Source organism: Penicillium cataractarum (genome assembly GCF_028827025.1).
Source record: "Penicillium cataractarum strain IBT 29864 chromosome Unknown utg000008l, whole genome shotgun sequence".
Taxonomy (NCBI): Eukaryota; Fungi; Ascomycota; class Eurotiomycetes; order Eurotiales; family Aspergillaceae; genus Penicillium; species Penicillium cataractarum.
This window is the reverse complement of record NW_026622744.1, coordinates 1,072,302-1,089,505: the sequence shown is the minus strand read 5'-3', so window position 1 is coordinate 1,089,505 and position 17,204 is coordinate 1,072,302. Positions and strand designations below refer to the sequence as shown.

Below are 17,204 nucleotides of genomic sequence, written 5' to 3'. Positions count from 1 at the left end.
CAAGTGCCTCCGCTTCAACCGCTCTAACGACGCCGTTGATCTATAGTCACTGCACTAAGTGGGCTATGGTGGAGACCCCCAGCCTACGAGCCGCTGATTCGAAGCACTCGATGCACTCGGACTTCCAGTGACGTCGAACTCCTTTCTGTTGCAGCACCTGCAGTACCCATGGTACTGGGGAGACTAGTCCACTGGATCGAAGAACTACTAAAGGACTAAAGGGGATCTGCCCGGACCCAAACATTTGCATTTCCTTAAGTTTACTGGAATCTGGGGTTACCCTACACCAACTTCATCTCTCGACATGTATGGAGTACTATTTCCCTGCAATTATGTAGCTCCATCTACCCGCATGTAACCGGCCTATTCTGTTCAATCCTTCTTCAATGTCACCCGAATCACAAACTCAAATGTCTGCAATTCCCCTTCCCCCTTTGCCCGCCACGCACAACCAATCCGGTTGGCTAGCGATTGGAGATCGTCCGTCTCTCGGCGCATCACGAAAGAGACACCCGACCATTGGAGCAAGACCACCGCATGCGAGAATTGCCGGACCTCCTCAAACAGCTGCAGCATACTTGGTTCATGCTCACAGCAGCATCGCTTCTCCATCTCATCCAGGAACTCGTCGGTTGTATTGTAGTCCTCGAAATTGCGGAAGGGCACGCAGACTGGCTCCCTCTGACTCCCGTGCTCTTGAACGAGGAAATAGGTCGCCAGGGTGTTAGGAGGAATGTCTGGAAACTGGAGATTCTCCGCACCACCCGTGCTCTCTACTGAAGTTGTTAGCAATGCCGAATGTAGCGGGAGGTAAAATGGTACCAAGTCAACCTACCTTGGCAGCAAAGCTGAGTGTCCTCCTGGCTAGGATCTCCTCGAGTCGCAAGAGCCGATGACACCAGTGCGTTCTCGACTGCATCCAGACCCCCTCGGGTCAGTGGAGTCGGAGTAGATGGTGCTGAGCTATGGGGGGACCCCTCTGCTCGCACAACACTCGTGCTTCGCATAGGTCGAGGGGTTTGTGGGGTCTTAGGAGTTCTGGGGATTCTGAACAGCCCGGTGGGAGTTGATGCCCGACCACTGCTTCGCTTGATTGGACCATTGATCTCGTCTGAAGCAGGCGGGTCAGGCAAAGGACTGTCTAATTCGATCTCGGAAACCTAATCATGTTCAGCATCAAGCATGCCAGTTAACAAGGGCAGTAAAAGAAGATCCTTAATTTCGGGAAAGCTTACATCCCGCAAGACCGACGACTCTCGCTTGGTTTTGAAGCCGGTCTTGGTACCAGTTTTAGAATCCTTCTCCAGTAAGAACGAGAGGGCCTTGATCATTCTAGTCAATGTCAGTTCGAGTGCCCTGGTTCCAATACATGCTGATAATAGCAGCACCCACCTCTTCTTGTCTCGCGGATAGTCACAAACATTTCCGTTCCTGATATGATCTTCAAGCAGGTACTTATCCCGGGTCTCTTTACCCCAATACTCAGGGCCCACTTGTTCAAGAAATATGGCAGCAACCGCCTCGCGCTTTCTCTCACTCTCCTGTATGTCTGCCCAAGAGGAGGAGAGCAGGGCATGTGCCTTTACCCGTGCGCGGAACTCTCTCCAGGAGTTCTCCTTGAGGTCGAAAAATCGACGGAACTCGTCTAGGTTACTCTTCGGAGTAAGTGCCTTGTCCTCGCCGGGGCTTATCAAAGCGTCGAACCCCTCTGGGAAGGAGGAGGGGTTTTGGTTTCGGGTTGAACGTGGCGGGTTGGCCATCGTGCTGTGTCACGGTGTATTGCAGTGTGAGGGAAGGAGGGATGGCCTGGTAGGTGAGGAATGGCAAGACTAGGTTGAATTGGGAGGAGTTTTGAGCGAAGGGACGCGATGAGCAAATGAGGGTAAGATGATACGAAGTGACTGGCGGAATGATCGAGTGATCTGAGAAAACTGGAGACTTAGCTATGGGCAAGTGAGGTAAACAGTAGACGCGACGTAGGAAGAGTGTATAGTCAAGTACGAGACACCGAAAATATTGCCTTACTTTGACCTTGACAATAGTCACAGTGGATGGCATTTAGTGAGTTAATATCATGCAAAATCTTCAAGATGTTGGTTTGACTTACTCCCTGAACGATATACCGGGAAATGATATTCAAGCTACTATGAACGAGCAGCACCAACGGTATACTAACGCTATCTCAAACAAGTTCTAACAAAGAGGAGGCTGGACATCAAAGGCTGAACTCTTTTTATGTTACTAGGCCTAAGGGTGTTACTGAAGGACAGCTAAGTTGAACAAACAATAGCATAATGGACCGACGACTAGATGTCTAACAAAACTAGTAAGTTATTGGGCTGGTGGCTTTTAGACAGCTTTCTAATAGTGAAACGAGAAGCCACCTCAATCTAAACAGGAGAAAACACAGAGAACAAGGAATATATGCATACTATGGAAGATATCTCAACACCACTAATCATTAGACTGTTTAATCATACAGTACACAACCTCATTCTGAACCCAAGAATCTCAAAGCATTCTTAAGTTCTTTAATCGCAGTGTCCACGTCATCAAAAGTAAGAGCCGAGACTGCCCAACGAGCGTGTTTCTGTGCCAGGGAGATATTGTGATCGTCCACGGAGTGCGAGGGCTGACTTGGGGCTGAAGGAGCCGGCGCAACAGGGATACGGGCAGCCGGAGCTGGAATCGAGGCAGGTGCTGGTGGCGGAGGAATATGAGCAATTGTACTCGACGGATCGTAGAAAGAAGCTGGGTTTGGTGCCTCGATCGATGGGCTAGTTGCTGATGGAGGAGGGAAGGACTGGAAGGTATTTGAATGAGTCGGTGCGTGCGATACATGAAGATCTGAAGTTCCAGGAGTATCTGGGAGATCTATGACGGGAGCGTGACCGCCAATTTTGCCACCAATGGTTCCGGGTGTAGATGGGAGGTCTAGGCCACCGGCGTCTGGCAGGTTAATATCCCTCGCTCTTCCAGGTGTACCGGGCGGATTGCTGGGTACTGAGGGGATCTCGGGTTCCGAAGCAGCAGGAGCGCGTGGAATTGAAGATGTTCGGGATGGGTGCAGCGATTCGTCCAAGGTAGATTGGTGGGCCAATTGGCGCGTCAGACGATCAGCTTCATCTGGAACCTCTTCGACGGAGGCCTGCCGTGGCTTCGAGGCCTGCTCTGCCACCGACTCATCGAATGCTTGCACTTCTGGGTCCGTCGCTGTTACCAGTTCTTCTTCTTCTTCTTCTTTTGGTGCGGGGTTTGTCGCATTAGGATCCTCCCCGGCCTTAAAGGCCTTCACGATCCGGACCGCATGGTATTTGGCAAACTTGATCCTTCCTGCAATCTCTGCGTCCAGCTCCCCCCAAATCTGACATAGCTCGAGAAAGATAGCTGCAGCTTGGAATTTATCGGCAGTTTGTCTGGTTATATATAAACAGGTGCTTCGTTATTTGGTCGTGTTCAGAAGCTTACTTGGTCACTTTATTGGCAGTCATAGCAGCCTCGGCACTATTGAAAATCTCCAGTCCAAATTGCTCGATATAAGCACTGGCCGCATCGTTATCCGTCACAGCCTCATTTTCAGAGTTATCGCTCTTAAACTATTTCCAGGGGAAGGAGGTTAGCGACCAGGTTTGCAGGCAGCAATACGCCGAGGCGATGCGGGGGTTGGGGGTAGTCGGCGCGACTGACCTGCTCCAGCTTGTCGACAAGGTCTGTAGTGTAGGTTTTGATTTCTTCATCGGAGTTGTGAAGTCCTCTCTCGATAATCTGGTTCACGATATGGAAATTGCCTATCGCATGGGGTTTCTAATCAATGGGGGGTCGCATCGCGGGGAAATCGGCACCACTCACACCAGTAGGCGACCACGGGCCTGGCCTTTTCGACCTGCGCTGCCCTTATGGCAAAGCGCCCAATGTCGGAGGATCGTAGCGCTGCTGGAATACTGCTTGCCATGGTTGATGTTGTTGCATTAAGGTGCTGGTAAGGAGCTCGGGGCCAGATGACGTTTGGAGTGTTGAATCCCACCGCCCGTGCGGAGATGCGATAAAAGACAACCTTATCTCCTTTGGGAAGCTGTGGGCCCACTGTATCAACTACATACTAGGTTCTACTCCTTTTTAAATCTCTGCTGCCTGCTGCGACTGTAGAGACTAATTCTAGAAGTAAGAATGCAAAAAAAAAAATCGAAGATCAACATTGTGCGTACAATATACGGACCACTCCTGCTGGCTGATATGGACGGTCAGCTTCGAGTTTATGTACTCTTGGTTTCATACTACATATTTCAGATATTGCTTTGTTGAAAAATAGCCAAATTGGGGCTCTATGGTTGTGGTAGCATGTTCCTAGTTGACTTGAGCTCATATGTAATTCATATTCAATCATCTTCAACAGCCCACTCTCCAATCTCCACTCGCTCTTCAGCCAAAGCCTCAACCTCATAATGATCTTCCACTTGTCCACCAGGCCCTCCAATGCGCTCAATGACGATCCAAATGTTTCCGTGGGAGCCAGGACTGGGTGAGAGATCAAAGTCATCCACACGTACCCCGGACGGAGCATCACAATGATTGCCATCCTCAGACACTGCTAATGTCTTCTTGTATGGGCCTTGACCAAGTTCCACGGTCATCAAGACGGGTGACGGGGCAACGGAGCGAGACCCGATTGTAGATACTTTGCTCTTTGCAATCAACTTGATGCGGGTCATGCGCGATACTCGCAATGGTGCCAGCATGCGATCCTTTCCAGGTGTCAGAATTCCGATACTAGATACAGTCCTTCGGCGACCGGCAGATTCAGAGGCCAATGGTCGCACCACGCATGGAATCGACGATGATATCCAGAGCTCGAAACGTCCAAGTTGATCCGGTGCAAAAGTTGAGCATACTATGGTGTATATACCCTTGTCGAGGGATTTTGTTTCACCCAAAGCACACCCGCGGCGGTAGTCGCCGCTGTCTGCAATGATGTCTCGGCTTCGGACTCTCGTGATACGCTGACCGTTGGACCAGAAGAGTTTGACATGCGTTGCTAGCTCGGTCTCGTTCGATTCCAGGAGAATCGAAACGTCGGTCTTTTCAGAAACTTCAAGACTGAATTGTGGGTTTGAGGAGTATCGTGCAGATTCGGCATTGCCGCCGGCTGTCAATGCTGTCCAGGAGCCGCTCGCTTTCTTCAAACACATGTGCTTGTCTCTTGAAGGGGCCAGCGAGACTGGGGATGTCGAGAATGCTGAGAGGGTAAAGTTTTGGCTGGACGATGGTAATGACTGCTCCGATATCACGACGGTGTAGGTCGTTTGTGGGGGCATTTCGAGTCTTATGAGAGTATTTGGAGAATCAACGTAGGGTCCACGGCGTAAAGACCCATCATTCAAGGACACTCTTTTACCACCAGCTTGGAAAATATAGATACTGATGAATCCAAGCTCCTTGTCCTCGTTTTTAAGGTAATTATGGTCGTCAGTCTTGAAATGCTTGCCCAGTAGCAACCAAACCGTCCCTCCCCCTTCGCTGTAGACAGAAAACTGTGGGTTTCTGACGAAGCAACCCGAAAGAGCGCGTCCTTGTGAAAGATCCCAGGTAAAGTGGATGTCTTCACGATACTTGAATAAACCGGGGTTCCAGTTGAGATATAGGTTCTCAAAGTTTTGGAAAACCTGCTCGCAATCCATCCAAAATGTCCCTGGTGACAGAGGTGAAGGTGGGTTCTCAGAGTCTGTCAGGTCAAGTCTGCCATGTTGTATGATGGTTGGCTCTGCGCCTGCCCATGGATTCTTGAGCAAAAACTGACGTCGCCCGTTCTCCTCTTTCATGTTGAGAATGGCATAGTCATGCTCGCTAACCAAGCCCAGGCCTTGTTGTTCCCTCTCGGTCAGTTTGCCGGTCCCAATAGTCAGGACAACATCACCATATGAGAACGCTTGGTAGAGTCGGCCCCAGATCTCGTCTGACGTGGCATCCTCATTGTGGAGGAAGACTTGCTCGGGGATCCATCCGGTCAACACCCAGAGATCAGTTCCTGAATTACTCCCTGGGAAATCATAGCCCCCGCGAACTTTCAAATATGCCTTTTCAACCAAAGCAGGCCATAAGAAAGTTGAGTGATTGCGGTCAATCACATGAAGTGATCGTTCTGTATTTGAAGATGGTAACCTGTCATCTATGACAACTTTTCGAAAGGCGCCATTAAAGTAGAAGCAAAATATGTATTTCCCCGATGGTGAGAGAGCTGGTTCGTCTGAGCCACGCTCACGGGGATACATCGCTGGCGAAGCATGCTACTTTGGTCAGTCCACCCCATTCTCATGCTACCCAGGACATGATACATACATTTCCTAGTCCCCGCTCTGACCTTGAGGTGGTTGCACATAGACTAGCAACTACAGAGCAATCGGTCAAGACATCTTGTACAAGATCAGATATCCCCATGACAGACATCACGGGCTTCTCCACATCTTGTGTTTGTGTCGCGACATTTCTGGCATGTAGCAAATTGGATGGTCGCTCCCACCCAGCGAATATCTTCTTTTGACAACCAGATAGTTGTAGATCGGGAGAATCTCTGTTCAAACAGTCAGACAGGATAGACTGGCAAGACAATTATATGAACAGCATTACGTACGTAAATTGCTGTTCAAACTCAGCCGATGCTGGTGGGCGCTCCCATGGTGGAAAGACAAAGCCATTAAGCTTTGCCCCTTCTAGCACGATAATCTCTTCACGAGTTGTGAGTTTGCGCTTGGACGTGGGGGGTTGCAACTTGGAGACAGGTTTCTGGCGGGCCGCTGATTGCCAGTCCGCGGCTGCCTTGATCCGCTCGGCACGAGTGATGAGTTCCTTGCATTTAGCATCGAGTTGAACCTTATCGTTAGCTGGCGCGAGGCGCAGAGCCTTCATGTATTGTTCGGCGGCATTGATGGCAGCTTCCAGAGCCGCTTTCTGAGAAGTGGCGGAGGCTATCGCTCCTTCGGCTTGCTAACTGCCGATTAGCCATTCCGTAGTTCCATGTCTCCAGTCTGGGGAAATAAGGTGTAGGTGGGAGCCATATTTACCAACGCCTGGGAAACATGCAAGTTCAGCGTAGCCCCGTGGGGTCTAGACATGGCTTTGCACTTGCGCTGGGGTCGCAGGGAAAGCCGATCTTCTGCGCTGGATGGTTCAACTAGCAAGTGGGATTGTTGCCGAAGAGTGGTTGGAGGCCGACGCGCCCCGCAAAGAAAGGCTGAGCTGGGAAGCCATCGGCCTCTCCTACCACCACCAAAACAACCACCGATAGGCGGTCGATTTTCGGGATAGGCAAATTAGAATATGCTTGTTCCAATCCGAGTCATTTACACAGAACCCGCCGTTGGATATGCTGCCGTGTAGCCCCAGAGTCTCCAGTCCGGAGCTGGAAGGCTGACCTAAGCAGTCAGGCCGACCCTCCGAAGGGACCTCGGCTCGCAGCGCTTCACCGCAGCGCCGAGGTGCTTTTGCCTTGCGCCTGTGCCATTCCGGGTTGTAGGCTCGGTCGTTTTGCTTTTCGGGTGACATCGGTTACTATGATATTGAGTATCTTGGTGATGCATCCGAGATCTTCTTTCTTGAGCCCCTGATCGAATCCTCTGCCCTCCTACTCGTCATTTGTTCTTGATTTCTTCCGTGTTCGGAGTAAGCGTCCGTCGGTTAGAGGCCCCGCTCCGCTTTCTCCTTCGCGTCCGCTTTAACGGACTCCTCTTCCCTTACATTACTTCCTAGACGTCCTCGAGCGCGTCTAATCGATATACATTATGGCTGGCCAATCCAAGCCTGTACGCCTCTCTCCATGGGGAAGCGCCGTTGCGGGCGCAACGGGCGCCGTTCTGGCAAATGCGATGGTATACCCATTGGACCTGTGAGGAACACCCCGGTCGAGTGGATGAGCTCTCAAGCTGCTGGGGTATGCAAGAATTTACTGACCTCGCTTGCTTTGTATAGTGTGAAGACGAAATTGCAGGTTCAAGTCAAGCAAACGAAAGGCGCCGAAGGACAAACCGATGTCGAACACTATGACGGGACTGTGGACGCTATCACGAAGATTGTAGAGAAGGAGGGAATTACGGGCCTGTACTCTGGCATTGCTGGCTCGCTGCTCGGAGTTGCCTCGACGAACTTTGCCTACTTTTACTGGTACAGCGTTGTTCGCACTCTGTACATGGCTTCCAACAAGGGCTCCGCGAACCCCGGCACCGCGGTCGAGCTGTCTCTCGGTGCGGTGGCTGGTGCTGTCGCCCAGGTCTTCACCATTCCAGTGGCAGTGATCACGACCCGCCAGCAGACACAGCCCAAGGGCGAGAAGAAGGGATTGATTGAGACCGGTCGGGAGGTTGTTGACAGCGAGGACGGCTGGTCCGGCCTGTGGCGTGGCCTCAAGGCCAGCTTGATTCTGGTCGTCAACCCCGCCATTACCTACGGAGCTTATCAGCGCCTGAAGGAGGGTATTTTCCCTGGAAAGAATAACCTTAAGCCTTGGGAGGCTTTCCGTGAGTGCACTCATTCGAGGGGGTTATTGATCTACAACGCCACTAACAAACAATATAGTCCTCGGTGCCATGTCCAAGGCTCTGGCAACCATTGCAACTCAGCCTTTGATCGTCGCCAAGGTTGGTCTGCAGTCTCGTCCCCCACCAGGCCGACAGGGCAAGCCCTTCAAGACCTTTGGTGAAGTCATGAAGTATATTATTGAGCACGAGGGTGTTCTCTCACTTTTCAAGGGCATTGGCCCTCAGATTATGAAGGGTCTGTTGGTGCAGGGTTTATTGATGATGACCAAGGAGAGGTATGTTCCCCAGTCTTCATCTCAATGCTGTAGCTTTCATCTGACAATACTCCTAGGATGGAACTCATGTTCATTCTTCTGTTTGCCTACCTCCAGCGCATCAGGAAGGAGAAGCTGCAAAAGGCAGTTGACTCTGCTGCGGCCAAGGCCAAGACCAGCCTGCCCGCAACCCTGAAATAGATGACCCCTGTTTAGTTACGCCCTTCTTCTTCTGTGCCCCATTTACATGTTACTTTGGAGACACTGTCCATGTCTCGGTCTATGGCGTGCTGGTCTTTATATTTTCTTTTTTTTGATCCTCTTGAAACTGTCTAGACATCTTTGGGCTCTTTGATCCTTGGGAGAGTTCTGATGTAGTAGAAACGCGGCTGTTTCTACTCTGGAAATTTGAGATAGACTTGTACATAAATGCTCGACTTGCAGATTATCTCATTTCGTTGAATGCTCAAAAGCAAGCTTCTTTCTGCAGTAGAAACAGTATGAATACGGAGGACTGGCAAAGTTTGCGACTAAAATACGGTGGGTCCAGTATACAATTACGTATCTGCGGCAACGATCGTCGGCGGCGTCTTAGAGCTTCCGCCGCGACAAATCACCTCACTTACCTGGACAACTCTCACCTCCTCTACTTCGCGTCCTGCCATACAGCAGGGCTGTGGGTAGTCATGCGATGGCCGCCATGGAGAACCGAGTCAAGCAATGACGATAAACAACACTCGGAGCGCACCTCCAACTCCTCATCGTACCCCACACCCGCAACAAACAACTCCGACTCCAACCTGGATTGGACCGCCTTCACAGAGTCCAGGACACTCATATCGACCGTACTCTTGACAAGCGGTATTTTGCTAGCGGTACGCTTTCACCGCAGCTACTTACGCCGTATTCCCGACGCGCCTAGCATCTCGCCCTCGTTTCTGCGGCGCCGGACCATCTTCGGCAAAGTAACCAGTGTTGGCGATGGCGATAATTTCCGGATATTTCACACCCCGGGTGGCCGACTTGCAGGATGGGGCTGGCTGCCATGGAAGAAAATCCCTACTACCAAGAAAGAGCTGAAAGATAATACTGTTCGTCTTGTTGCCCGGCTACCCCGTCGTTGCACACGGCTTCAACTCTTTGATCCACTCAAACTGACACATTCTCCGGTCCTACCAGATTCACATCCGTTTAGCAGGCATAGATGCCCCCGAACTCGCACATTTCGGTCGACCTGAGCAACCATTTGCTCGCGAAGCCCACCAGTGGCTCACCTCCTATCTTCAAAACCGTCGAGTTCGGGCGTCCGTCTACCGCCAGGATCAGTACAGTCGCGTCGTGGCCAGCGTATCCGTCAGGCGCGCCTTTGATTTTCCCCCATTCCGCCGGAGAGATGTATCATATGAAATGTTGAAGCGCGGCCTGGCCACGATATACGAAGCCAAGGTAGGCGCCGAGTTTGGAGGCGATAGGTTGGAGCAGAAGTACCGCCGTGCGGAGTGGTGGGCGAAAGCACGGTCCAAGGGTCTCTGGAAGGATTATGGCCGCATTGGGTCTAATTGGGAAAGTCCGAGGGAGTATAAGAATAGGATGGGAATGGGTGAGCCCTCTGATAACGGCGGCAAATCTAAATCATAGTCGCAGCTGTCGGGACCTCTCCCCGATGTCCCTGACAGGGAATGTGTTTTTATATGTACATGATAAGACGAACAATGACTACACTGTAAATGTACGCAGCTTTTATGGATTTCGGAGGGAAATGTTCAGTTCAATCCAGTTTCAGGTATTGTATATCGTACACCAAAGGTGGTAGTTGTAACTGTACAAAGTGCTCAACCCGAGGGTCTTGGGTCATAACAAGGGGTAATAATGTCAAGGCACCCCTGAGCCTGTCGAGTACGCGCTGAGTATAATGCGGCCCAATTAACAATGTGTTTAAATCCCATGCCCAGCATCAGTTATGCTCTTCAGCAGAACCTGCGCTCAATCTCCGCGAACAATTGAGGGGAAATTTCATCGCTCGAGTTGCCCTCCACGCGGAAGAGACAACCACGGCGGTCATAATGCTCCAGCAGAGCCCTGCTGGTCTCCTCGAACTTCCTCAGCCGTTGCTTCCAGGTGTCAATTGAATCGTCGTCTCTCTGCGTCAACGGCTCGCCTGTAATATCATCCTTTCCGGGCACCTTTGGCGCGTGGAAATCCGTGTTGTAGACCCGACCTGACGGCTCGTGGACCCAGCGGGATGCGATTCGAGATAGAATGACCGAAGGCGGGGTTATGAGATTCACGACAAAGTTCACCGGGACTAGGCTGTCCAAGCTGGTTGCTTGGATCGCTGTACGGGGGAAGCCATCGAGGATAAATGAAGCGGAGGGTGATAGTGTGGGAGCTGAGGTGGAGGACTGAGAGGTTGAGGTTTCAGGAATGTCGGGGGAGGGTTCAGAAGATGACGAGGGAGGGAGCCAGCCCTTGGATTTTAGTTCGGAGGAGATCAGGCTGAGAATCATCGAGTCTGGGACCAGATTGCCAGATTGCATTGCGGCTTCGGCTTGAAGACCTGTCGTAGCTGTTAGAGGCAATTGCTCCCTCCCTAAGGAATAGATCAAACAAGGCAGATCGATGGGCGCAACTTACCAAGTGTCGTCTTACGGCGCACATTCTCGCGTAGGAGGTCTCCAGAGCTGATTGAGGCTAGCTGTGGAAATCGAGCCAGCAGGCGCTCTGATTGTGTACCCTTTCCCACCCCCGGCGCACCGACAAGAATGATGCGCGCAGCTTTCTTCAGCTGCTTTGTTGTGTGCGACATGTTCAGGTAATGTCTCGTAGGTAAGTGTTGTTGGGGTATAGAAGGTCGGTATCAAAAATTATCTCCGAGACCGGTTCCTGGACCCGTTTAAGCGGCAGAAAGGGCTAGGTTGAGGAGGAGCAAGCTAGGAAAGAAGGACGCGACAAACGAAATGCGCTCTATTGCCGATGCATGCCGGACGAGGGAATGTCGGAAGAGGCTCGATATAAGCACCACAGGTGTCTCGCGCATATGACCAATTCCCGATTCTGTGGGGTTGGTATTGCGGGTTCTTTCTTCGGACCCCGGTGAGGAAAGCTCCGAGGGAAAAGGCGGGAGGACGAAAAGTACTGCGTATAGTGGAGGACACAATATAGATGGAGGAGAGATCAATCAGATATCACAATATCGTCCAATATATACCACTATAAGCGCATTCAACACATTATGGAAGTAGTCGGAGGGGCTTCGGCATAAGGCCTCTCACATGCTCACATGCGAATACTGTAATTGCCTGACCATCGAATTCATTTGTGGCCTGAATTCCAAGGCCACGGTGATCAGACACTCTTTTGCACGTGACCTTGACCCGTCGCGTGCGCGCGTCGCGTCCATCAATTTAGTGACGAGTGATAACGAGGAGATCCTGTACAATCCTCATATCGGACTTGGGCACAACATCCACTGATTTTAACATAACCGACATCATGATTCGGCAAGATGCGCATCGGATTGATCCCAAACGCAGGGCAACTATCGACCATAAGAAAAGACAGTTCGCTACGCCGACCTACAAGCAGCAGGACTATCCGCATCGTCTGAACTTGTACGACACGCCGCCCACAGCGGAAATCACTCTCGAGCAATTTGAGCAATGGGCTATCGATCGGTTGAAAGGTATGCATGATTGCAGGAATTACCAAAGTTCACACCAGCTACTAACACCAGACAGTCCTGGCCGAGATCGAAGCATGCTCCTATCGCAACAAGTCTCCCGCGGAGACTGAATCCCACATTACACCTCTTCTCTCGAAATTCCTCCCTCTCTCCTCTAATACTGCTTATCCTAATGGTGCGGCCGATCCTCGCTTGAAAAATGAACGCCAAAAGGATCACTATTCACACTTTATCCTCCGCCTCGCCTTCTCCGCGACGGAGGATCTTCGTCGACGATTCGCACGCGCCGAGACAATGCTATTCAAATTCCGCTTCCAGAAGGATGACTCGAGGGAGAGACGCGCGTTTATCGAGAGTTTGAATCTTGATTGGGAGCCCGTAAGTGAAGAGGAACGGAACCAGGTTGCCGAGAACCTGCTCGGCGCGACTCCGGGTCTGCGTCGTGTCGATGAAGAGACTTGGTATAAAGTCGATTGGGAGAAGGTTGCGGAATTAGTTGAGCGACGATCTGTCTACATGAAGCGCGGTAAAGCCTATGTTCCTGGCAGGGAACAGCTGAGCATGATCATGGCCGAATTTACTGCTCGTCTGGAGCGGTCATTGGAGGTATGTTGTCCATAAAAATGCTCCTTCGTTTTCCTCGCTAACCAATTGAAGCTCACAAGCCGAGCTCTACCACGCCTGGATGAGGATGACCGTCTGACGCCCATCTTGAACCACCTCTCCAAGAACTTTGGCAGTGCCGAGTCCGTCTACTCCGAGGGCGAAGGCCATGTCGACGGCACAGCAATCACAGCTAGCTCCATTGACTCGCTCTCCCAGCACTTCCCCCTGTGCATGCGCAGCTTACACATCAACTTGCGAAAGAACAACCACCTGAAGCACTTCGGACGACTACAATACACGCTTTTCCTAAAAGGCATTGGCTTGTCGCTCGAGGAGTGTATCCTCTTCTGGCGTCAATCCTTCAAGGGAAAGACAGATGACGAGTTCAATTCGCAATACAAGTACAATATCCGCCACGCTTACGGTGATGTGGGTGGTGACGTGAACCGTCGTGGTCGTGGATACCCGCCTTACTCGTGCCAAAAGATCCTGGGAGACAACAACGTTGGCGTTGGCCAAGCTCACGGATGCCCGTACCGCCATTTCTCTGTTGATAACCTAGTCGGATTACTCCAATCCACCGGTGTTCATGACAAGGAGGTGCTCCGTGGAGTCCGCGAGGACGTTGGCAAGCAACGCTATCACATTGCGTGCAACCGAGTCTTCGAATGGAGCCACAAGAGCGAGATCAAGAAGGTCAAGGAAGATGGGACATGGAGTCAGGCGGATCTGGATACGATCGTCCATCCTAACACCTATTTCAAGCGCAGCTATCTGCTAAAGACGCTGGCCAAAGCTCCGCCCCGAGGCGAGGCCTGACCTTCTCGCATGTGAAAATTTCTCTTTATGAAGTTATGTCGGCTCAATCGCAAGCACGTGTGCGGCGGTCTCAAGGGCCAATTGGCGTTGGGGCTCATAGGATATTTGTACAATTGCAGATGGAATTTAGGTAGAAGCATTGTTATAATGGCAGAAATATTGCATTTTTAAATAAACTTTTAAAAATTAAGGGAGGTCTGTGACCACAGCTGATTCCCAGTAAATCCGAAAGGATCGAAACGACCTTTCAAGACCAGGTGCCCAGCAACGGGTCAAGTTGATCTCCGCTCGACGCGAAAACAAACTTCATCATGGAATGACGGAAGCTGTCGACAGTAATGTGATATTGAGTCGGCGTGAAAATAAAACATGAAAAGAAGAAAAAGGAAGGAAAAAGCGGGACGGCGCCGAGATTTAATGATGTTTGGGTCCGGCGGGCGGGAGAGACCAGTAGTGCTGCAACCTGGCCTTAGTGCTGGGACTGGCATCCTCACACAACATACTCCTTCACCTTGTGCTTGAACATCCCCTCCCAGCCGACTCCGGAGCTCTTCGATTTGGGATTGGGTTATGCTCTGGTGAAGTTCCCTTTGTTTACACACTTCTTTGAGGTAGTCCGATCTTGTGGTGCCTGTGCGACTTGACTCGACCCCGTTCAAACCCCCTCCCCTTGTCAACACCGGGCCGACACCTCGAACATTGACCGTCACGATGGATTACGAAGCGCTCAAGGATCAATGGAGTGATGTGGAGGACCGCGATGGCCTCAGACTCAGCTGGAACACCTTCCCGAGCTCTCGCATGGTGCGTGTTTTGGACCCGGGGGCAACCCCTCTTACCTGTCCCCACGTCGCATCATCCTCTAAACTTTGGATATAGGAAGCTTCTCGGCTGGTTGTCCCCATCGGTGCTGTTTACACTCCTCTGAAGGAGAAGCCAGATACCCCAATCCTTCAATATGAGCCCGTTACTTGCAAGCAACCCTGCCGGGCTGTACTCAATCCATTTGCGTACGTTTCGACTTCGTGATGGGGTCCTTCCCCGGATCTTGCGGTGAGCTAACCCCTAAGCTAGCAATGTCGACATCCGCGCACGAGTCTGGATCTGTCCCTTCTGTTTGATGCGCAATCCTCTCCCGCCGCACTACAAGGATATCACGGAGCAGACGATACCCCCAGAGCTCCACCCGACCAGCACTACGATCGAGTACCAATTGGCCCGCCCCGCCCCGGCTCCCCCGATCTTTGTCTTCGTTGTCGATACTTGCCAGGAGGAGGACAGCCTGCAGGCGGTTCGTGACTCGCTCGTTATGAGCTTGTCTCTGCTGCCGCCCAATGCGCTCGTCGGTCTGATTACCTACGGCACTATGGTATAAACGGCTCCCTCCCCTTCTTTATATCTGAAAGCGCATGGATATTGACTCTAGGATGTTAGACCCAAGTGCATGAGCTTGGCTATGCCGAGTGCGCCAAGTCCTATGTGTTCCGAGGCAACAAGGACTACACCGCCAAGCAGGTTCAGGAGATGCTGGGCCTCGTTTCTGGCGCCCCTCGCCCTGGCATGCCCCCTCAGCAGCAACCGCAACGTCCTCCCCTTGGCCCCGCTGCCCGCTTCCTCCTGCCCGTCCAACAGGCCGAGTTCCAGATTACCAATGTCCTCGAGCAAATGCAACGCGACCCATGGCCCGTGGCCAACGACAAGCGGCCTCTTCGCTGCACTGGTGTTGCCTTGAGCGTCGCCGTTGGCTTGCTCGAGACTTCCTTCCAGAATGCCGGTGGCCGTATCATGGCCTTCCTGAGTGGTGCGGCTACAGAGGGCCCCGGCCACGTTGTTTCACCTGAGCTGAAGGAGCCTATCCGTTCCCATCACGATATCGACCGTGATAACATCAAGTACTACAAGAAGGCCGTCAAGTTCTACGATGCTCTCGCCAAGCGTGCTGCAAACAACGGTCACATCGTTGATATCTTTGCCGGCTGTCTCGACCAGGTCGGTCTTTTGGAGATGAAGAACCTTTCCAACTACACTGGCGGTCACATGCTCCTTACAGACAGCTTCACGTCGTCTCAATTCAAGCAGTCATTCATCCGGGTGTTCGACAAGGATGCTAATGACAACCTCCTGATGGGCTTCAATGCCTCTCTGGAAGTCCTGACCACCAAGGAGCTCAAGGTGACCGGTCTCATCGGTCACGCTATTTCCTTGAACAAGAAGTCCAGCTCAGTTGGCGAGACGGAGTGCGGTATCGGTAACACATGCGCCTGGAAGATGTGCGGTATTGACCCGTCCTCGAGCTACGGTGTTTACTTTGAGATTGCCAACCAAGGCGGCCCCGCTGCTGTGCAGGCTGGTCCTCAGCGGGGTATGATGCAGTTCTTGACATACTATCAGCACTCTTCAGGGCATTACCACCTGCGTGTGACTACCGTCGCACGACCCCTCAGTGGTCCTGCTGGTGATCCCACCCTGGCTCAGTCTTTTGATCAGGAGGCGGCTGCCGTACTGATGGCCCGTATCGCCGTCTTCAAGGCTGAGGTTGATGATGGCCCCGATGTCCTGCGCTGGGTCGATCGCATGTTGATCAGACTGTGCTCTCGGTTCGCCGACTACCGGAAGGATGACCCAACATCGTTCCGCCTGGAGAAGAACTTCACCTTGTACCCACAGTTCATGTTCCATCTGCGGCGAAGCCAGTTCTTGCAGGTGTTTAACAACTCCCCCGACGAGACTGCTTTCTACCGTCACGTTCTGAACCATGAGGATGCTGGTGACTCACTGGTCATGATCCAGCCCACTCTGGACTCGTACTCTCTCGAGCAGGAGGGTAGCCAGCCCGTCCTCCTGGACTCTGCCTCCATCCAGCCCGCGCACATCCTCCTCCTCGACACTTTCTTCCACATCCTTATCTTCCACGGTGAGACGATTGCCGAATGGCGCAAGGCCGGATACCAGGACCAAGAGGGCTACGAGAACCTCAAAGCGCTGCTGGATCAGCCCAAGGAAGATGCTAGAGTACGTTTTTATCTCTCTTTATATGCAGGTTTCCCAGCTCCCAGCTAACATTAATTTTCAGGAACTCATTTCGGACCGTTTCCCTCTGCCCCGATTCATTGTTTGTGATGCCGGTGGCTCTCAAGCTCGTTTCCTGTTGTCCAAGCTGAACCCGTCCACCACGCACACCACCGGTGGATACGGTGGTGGTGTTTCCTCGCAGACCATCTTCACTGATGACGTCTCGCTTCAGACGTTCATGGATCACCTGATGAAGTGAGTATTGCAATCTCCACCCGATGGGGCAATTATGTTTCAACTTACTGA

The 17,204-nt window shown here is 51.9% G+C and overlaps 8 protein-coding genes across 8 annotated transcripts; 4 read left to right on the top strand and 4 right to left on the bottom strand.

Moving 5' to 3' along the window:
* Window positions 1–372: 372 nt before the first annotated feature.
* On the bottom strand, window positions 373–1,760 carry N7496_009515 (uncharacterized protein; the record flags this gene model as incomplete). Its single annotated transcript, XM_056702429.1, has 4 exons — window positions 373–773; window positions 836–1,160; window positions 1,236–1,332; window positions 1,393–1,760. 4 exons carry the CDS (start codon window positions 1,758–1,760, stop codon window positions 373–375), a joined length of 1,191 nt encoding a protein of 396 aa, XP_056551429.1.
* A 731-nt stretch (window positions 1,761–2,491) lies between these two features.
* On the bottom strand, window positions 2,492–3,952 carry N7496_009514 (uncharacterized protein; the record flags this gene model as incomplete). Its single annotated transcript, XM_056702428.1, has 4 exons — window positions 2,492–3,416; window positions 3,469–3,596; window positions 3,688–3,788; window positions 3,850–3,952. The coding sequence occupies 4 exons, from the start codon at window positions 3,950–3,952 to the stop codon at window positions 2,492–2,494; spliced, it is 1,257 nt and encodes a 418-aa protein (XP_056551428.1).
* Window positions 3,953–4,376: 424 nt separating this feature from the next.
* N7496_009513 (calpain-like protease PalBory) lies at window positions 4,377–7,106 on the bottom strand (the record flags this gene model as incomplete). The annotated part of the gene is made up of 4 exons (XM_056702427.1): window positions 4,377–6,281; window positions 6,334–6,565; window positions 6,626–6,978; window positions 7,056–7,106. 4 exons carry the CDS (start codon window positions 7,104–7,106, stop codon window positions 4,377–4,379), a joined length of 2,541 nt encoding a protein of 846 aa, XP_056551427.1.
* Window positions 7,107–7,772: 666 nt separating this feature from the next.
* On the top strand, window positions 7,773–8,980 carry N7496_009512 (putative peroxisomal carrier protein; the record flags this gene model as incomplete). Its single annotated transcript, XM_056702426.1, has 4 exons — window positions 7,773–7,876; window positions 7,960–8,504; window positions 8,563–8,800; window positions 8,857–8,980. The coding sequence occupies 4 exons, from the start codon at window positions 7,773–7,775 to the stop codon at window positions 8,978–8,980; spliced, it is 1,011 nt and encodes a 336-aa protein (XP_056551426.1).
* Window positions 8,981–9,279: 299 nt separating this feature from the next.
* On the top strand, window positions 9,280–10,417 carry N7496_009511 (thermonuclease family protein; the record flags this gene model as incomplete). The annotated part of the gene is made up of 2 exons (XM_056702425.1): window positions 9,280–9,870; window positions 9,959–10,417. 2 exons carry the CDS (start codon window positions 9,280–9,282, stop codon window positions 10,415–10,417), a joined length of 1,050 nt encoding a protein of 349 aa, XP_056551425.1.
* A 329-nt stretch (window positions 10,418–10,746) lies between these two features.
* On the bottom strand, window positions 10,747–11,585 carry N7496_009510 (adenylate kinase ADK2; the record flags this gene model as incomplete). Its single annotated transcript, XM_056702424.1, has 2 exons — window positions 10,747–11,336; window positions 11,414–11,585. The coding sequence occupies 2 exons, from the start codon at window positions 11,583–11,585 to the stop codon at window positions 10,747–10,749; spliced, it is 762 nt and encodes a 253-aa protein (XP_056551424.1).
* A 686-nt stretch (window positions 11,586–12,271) lies between these two features.
* Window positions 12,272–13,886, top strand: N7496_009509 (DNA primase subunit PRI2; the record flags this gene model as incomplete). Its single annotated transcript, XM_056702423.1, has 3 exons — window positions 12,272–12,461; window positions 12,517–13,067; window positions 13,119–13,886. 3 exons carry the CDS (start codon window positions 12,272–12,274, stop codon window positions 13,884–13,886), a joined length of 1,509 nt encoding a protein of 502 aa, XP_056551423.1.
* Window positions 13,887–14,597: 711 nt separating this feature from the next.
* On the top strand, window positions 14,598–17,157 carry sec23 (GTPase-activating protein SEC23; the record flags this gene model as incomplete). Its single annotated transcript, XM_056702422.1, has 5 exons — window positions 14,598–14,690; window positions 14,766–14,896; window positions 14,961–15,255; window positions 15,321–16,898; window positions 16,960–17,157. The coding sequence occupies 5 exons, from the start codon at window positions 14,598–14,600 to the stop codon at window positions 17,155–17,157; spliced, it is 2,295 nt and encodes a 764-aa protein (XP_056551422.1).
* Between the last annotated feature and the right edge of the window lie 47 nt (window positions 17,158–17,204).